Below are 5,000 nucleotides of genomic sequence, written 5' to 3' on the forward strand. Positions count from 1 at the left end.
ACCCTCTCTCTAACTCTTCCTAGCCCTCTGTCCCTATCTACCATATGCATCTCCCTCCCTCCCCTCCCTCGACTCCTCCCTCCCTCCCTCCCTCGCAGCCCCCCCCCCCCCCACTTTCGAGAAGGAAAGAGGAAGGGCGCGCCTACCCAAGGGAAAGCCAAGCAGCAGCCGAGAAGCAGGTCAACCAAGGCTACCGATTTTGACGCGAGTGAAAGTCCTTTCGGTCGCCCCCGAGGATCTCCCGAGCCCACCGGAGCCTGTTCGAGAGCGCGGGCAGGCCGTCGGGGGTCGAACGTGGCGCAACATGTGAAAGTCTAGAACCTGGAAATTTCTGGAGGATGCGGGGGAGGGGAGAGGAACGGAGCGCAAGTCAGGTGATATGTCGATGTTTTTATCTGCTGATTTTATCTCCGGTTCATTTCCTTTGTTTACGTTTGTCTGGCTCTGTGGCCTCTGCTCTAAGACTTTCTGCTAAAGAGACATACTCGCTCTGCTCTTCGCCCTGTTCGTTATTGTTTTTACGTTTCATTAATTGTATTTACATCTAAATGGCCCCACAAGTATTCAATTACCAATGAATCAATTACTAGTATGACTTATCTCACCATTTTCCTTGAATATCGGAAATATCTTCTTTCATATTGCTATTACTATTTCTTATAACATGGCAATAAGTATAATATAATAATAATAACATCATCGTTATTAATAGCAATAGAAAAAAACAAGGAAGGGGAAAATCAAGTGAGGTCACGCAGCCTACTTATTAACTCCTTGGTGGCTGAATGCATGTGGAGCCATCTATTGGTGGATACATTGAACAAAACCATAATACAGTGAACGCATTTTCTCGGTGGCAGTCGGTCAAAACTAGAAGGAACCTGGAAACCGAAAATAGCTATTTGGTTTACAGATACATACATATACACATACGCGTACGTACATACACACACATATAGATATATATTCTTATAAATATATATATATATGTATATATATATATATATATGTAATTACAAGTATTTATATGAGCTTTCTTTCGTTTTTTTCCTTCGTTGGGGGGGGGGGTAAGGCATTTTTTAAGTTTCTGAAAGCTTAACCGTCTCAGTGAACACAATGAGAGGTTTGTAAGTGACTTTTCTTTCAAAAATTCTGGTGAAAATGTGCCATGAGTTCCGGTATCGCTTGTCCGAAACGCTTCATGAGGCTTCGTGGGCGGGCCGCGGTGAGCTTGTCCGAATGGGTTCGTTACGCGCTTTGGTCCGAAATTCAAAATAAAGTATATTACTATAATGACAAGAAATATTCGGTATCACACCCAAAACCCTTGCTCTCTCTTATCCATTCGCTAAAATGAAAGTATACATGCATACATAACTTAGCATGTGTGAGTGTGTTTCTATTTTTGCGCTGTGTGTTGTGTGTGTGTGTGTGTGTGTGTGTGTGTGTGTGTATGTATGCGTATGTGTGTGTGTGTGTGTGTGTGTGTGTGTGTGTGTGTGTGTGTGTGTGTGTGTGTGTGTGTGTGTGTGTGTGTGTGTGTGAGTGAGTGAGTGAGTGAGTGAGTGAGTGAGTGAGTGAGTGAGTGAGTGTGTGTGTGTGTGTGTGTGTGTGTGTATGTGTGTGTGTGTGTGTGTGTGTGTGTGTGTGTGTCTGTGCGTGTGTGGGTGTATGTGTATCAGCAGCAGCATCTCCTTCCTTTCCCTCCTGCTCTTTCCCTGCCCTTCCCCTCAATCCCTCTTTCCTACTTTCACCTTTACCCCCTCCCTCTTCCTCCTTCTCTCCCTCTCTTTCTTCTTCTCCTCCTTCTCCTTCTCCCTCTCCTTCCTTCTCCTTTACCTATTCCTTCTATTCCTCCTTTTTTCCTCTCCCTCTTCCTCCCTTTCCTTCTCCTTCTCCCTCCCCCTCCTCCTTTTCCCTCCCCCTCCTCCTCCTTTTCCCTCTCTTCCTCTCCCTCCCCCTCCTCCTCCTTCTCCATCCCCCTCCTCCTCCTTTTCCCTCTCTTTCTCTCCCTCCGCCACGCACTATTAGCAGCAACACCCCCCCCCCCCCGCCATCACCGTGACATGTTGATCGCGACCCAACCGTTTGTGACGCAAAATTCTCGTGATCCATTCGCATATTTTTGCGTGTGTTTATTATCTCAGCTTGCGAACCAAAACAAATGCGCATCTACCCAAAATACCCAAAATATAAACCATAAGTCAAAGAAAAATGACATGGCGAAGGAGAAAGGAACCAGTCATGCGGTCGTTTCATGCATACTGACGAAGGCGATTCCCAAATATATGTATGTGTACATATCCCGCTCTGTTCTCTCGCCATCATCGCGCCATCTCGAACTTTCTATCACGAGTCCGAAGGCAACAACTTTCTCCCGCGCTGTAATAAAGATGCCGCTCCCTGTCCCGATGTGCTGAGGCATACCCGATATTCTGGGGGTCGAAAAACCTTTGGAGATATGTAATTTTCAGCAAGGAATCCAAGGGAAGGTTGTGCATGCTTCTGCTGCATCCCCGCCTGCCCTTTGGGAGAAGTTGGGTACGTCGGAAATGGGTATGTTTGGTATCTGGCAGCGCGGAGTAAAAGTCGTGTAACGGGACAACCGAGGAGGCTTCCTTGAAAAAGTGAAACCGGTCCTCGCACAGGTCGACCGGGTCTCTCTGCCCTCTTTGTAGGCCACGCTCGCTTTCCCCGCCCAACGCACGCTCTACAGCCGTCGAAAATGCTCATCGATTCAACCCCCGAACGCAAACGCAACATTTCCTCAGGGGGACACGAAGACGAAGCCTAAGTCACGGGCCAAGGAAAGGGACAAGGCCGGCTAGCAGGTATCCCACCCCACTAACCCCAATTTCGCCCCAGTGTTGCCATTGCCGAGTTCAGGGAGATTTGCTTGCGGAGCAGGGTCTGTTCTTGGAGAAGTCTAACCGAAAGACCTTGTGAAATCTCCCGTTACTCGCTTTACGATGGTGCGCTTCTTCAAAAATAAGATTCTTTTCCAAAAACAGAGGCAAGGCTTATACGAACACGTAGGCGCTTTCGAATGCTGACAACACTTGCTCGCTCCACCCTCACCATACACGTGGGTTATGGTGGTGGTGCAATCAGGCCTTTTATCGCTTGGGGTTTCTCGGTGGGACAAGTAAACAAATGACAAATAAACATTTGATTTCATTCCAATAAAAGTCCTCGTCTTTGGATGTTGTGCAAAGATTACTTTATGCAGAGCGTTGGAATCTCCTTTGAAAACAATACAGTATTTACGATACTGCGATTAAATTTAGATACAGATGTATGCACGTATATGGACACACACACACACACACACACACACACACACACACACACACACACACACACACACACACACACACACACACACACACACACACACACACACACACACACACACACATACACACGCATGCAGATAGATGGATATACAAACAAACTGACACAGACAGACAGATAGATAAACAACGAGATTGACTGACTGACTGACAGATAAATGGACGGACATACATCAATGAGCATGGTAAGAATTCCCATTTCAGTGCGATGGCTGTGGGTTCTGAAGTGTGGGTCATTCCGGTACGAGTTCTGACCCGGTGACAGCATGACACCTGCACTTCTGACACGGCACGAGTTCACGACAGGAAGCCACTGTCGAACTCTGTGGCACGGACATACCTTTCTTTTTTTTTTTTTTTTACTTTTAATCCTCCAATTCAAAGAAAACAATTGGAATTCACGAGGGCACAGAGGAGGAAAAATAAAATATAATATTAACCTATCTTATCTACATTTCGTTGGCCGTTAAACCGTTATCATTCCATTATCAGAGCCAAGCCCTCTCCCATTTCCTCCTCCATTGCCTCGAAGCCAAAAGACGATCGTTTACTTACGGCAAGCGCGGGTAATAGACGCCATATCGGGGTCGTCATTACTCCTTCGACCCCGCTAGAGCGCCCTCCCTTGCATTCTTCGGCGTCAGATCAGTGAAGAAAGTTCGTTGCGAGCTCGGCGGCCGGAGGGAGAGAGAGCGCTCACAGGGAAAAAGCGCCGACGACGAACTCCGCTTCCAGGCCCGATCCCTCACCGCGAGCCTTTGTGGCATGTAAATAAACACGACACTAGGGGGCCTGACCCTGCGAGCCGTTTCGATTCCCCGATAGAGAAACAATTCGTCCCGACGGGAAACTAGGTCAAGATTCCTTCTCCGGGTATTCCTTATCCTCTAAATCAACGACGTTATCTCCAATTTCGTTTCAGATGTTGCGATAACACCACTGACACACTGGCACATTTTCCACTGAGCGTTGCACACTTATGAACCACTATGGGAGTTGATTTTTAAACCTGCTTTCAGACTACACTCGCCGAACACATGTTTATATGGCACTTGGTAAGGAAACGATCGGCAGCTGCCTTGGGTGGTGTATGAGGCGACACATGCAATGAGGCAGTTACGAGAACACTTGTGAGGTAGCTAGTGGAGTCTGCCTCATGCTCTCGGCTACCAGAGTCACCAGTAGGCTACGCCTGGCACAGCAGTCCGCCAGTAACTGGTACCGGGACGAGCATGAGACCCTCCCAACTGTTGCCAGACACTGCTTTATATACAGAGGGTCGCACACTGGGCACAAAACACCTTTCATTTTGTGGGAAGGGATTGGTATATTGTATATTTTGCCAAATGGCATGACAAGAAAGGCTGCATTGCTTTGGCAAGTGGGACTCCGATGTCATAACGCCATGCAATTATGCACGAGGAAAACGATTAGGTCTCTGTCTTTCATCTTTCTTGTTAGTCCTTGGTGTTTCTAATCAAAATTGTAGCTATGCGATCTGTGCCCCATGAATGCCTAATGAATCGCGTAAAACAGTCTGCAAGGAGCGTGACAAAGTGCAAGGGAGGTCCGGCGAGGCCCCTGAGCGAGCGTAACCCGCCAGCCACTCAAGACCGCCGTCGCGCACATTCCTGAGGGAAACATTAT

At 47.6% G+C, this 5,000-nt stretch overlaps 1 protein-coding gene across 2 annotated transcripts in view; it reads right to left on the minus strand.

The window, feature by feature from the left end:
• spz4 (Spaetzle domain-containing protein 4) overlaps positions 1 to 4,614 on the minus strand; it is a 30,390-nt gene extending 25,776 nt beyond the window's left edge. The window contains exon 1 of one of the 2 annotated variants that reach the window (XM_070135816.1): positions 3,909 to 4,614. In XM_070135816.1, coding sequence (XP_069991917.1) covers positions 3,909 to 3,947 — 39 coding nt within the window. In that variant the 5' untranslated portion in view covers positions 3,948 to 4,614. The remainder of the gene's footprint in view (positions 1 to 3,908) is intronic. The other variant, XM_070135817.1, reaches the window with a different exon arrangement.
• Between the last annotated feature and the right edge of the window lie 386 nt (positions 4,615 to 5,000).

Source organism: Penaeus vannamei, chromosome 21 (assembly GCF_042767895.1).
Source record: "Penaeus vannamei isolate JL-2024 chromosome 21, ASM4276789v1, whole genome shotgun sequence".
Classification (NCBI taxonomy): Eukaryota; Metazoa; Arthropoda; class Malacostraca; order Decapoda; family Penaeidae; genus Penaeus; species Penaeus vannamei.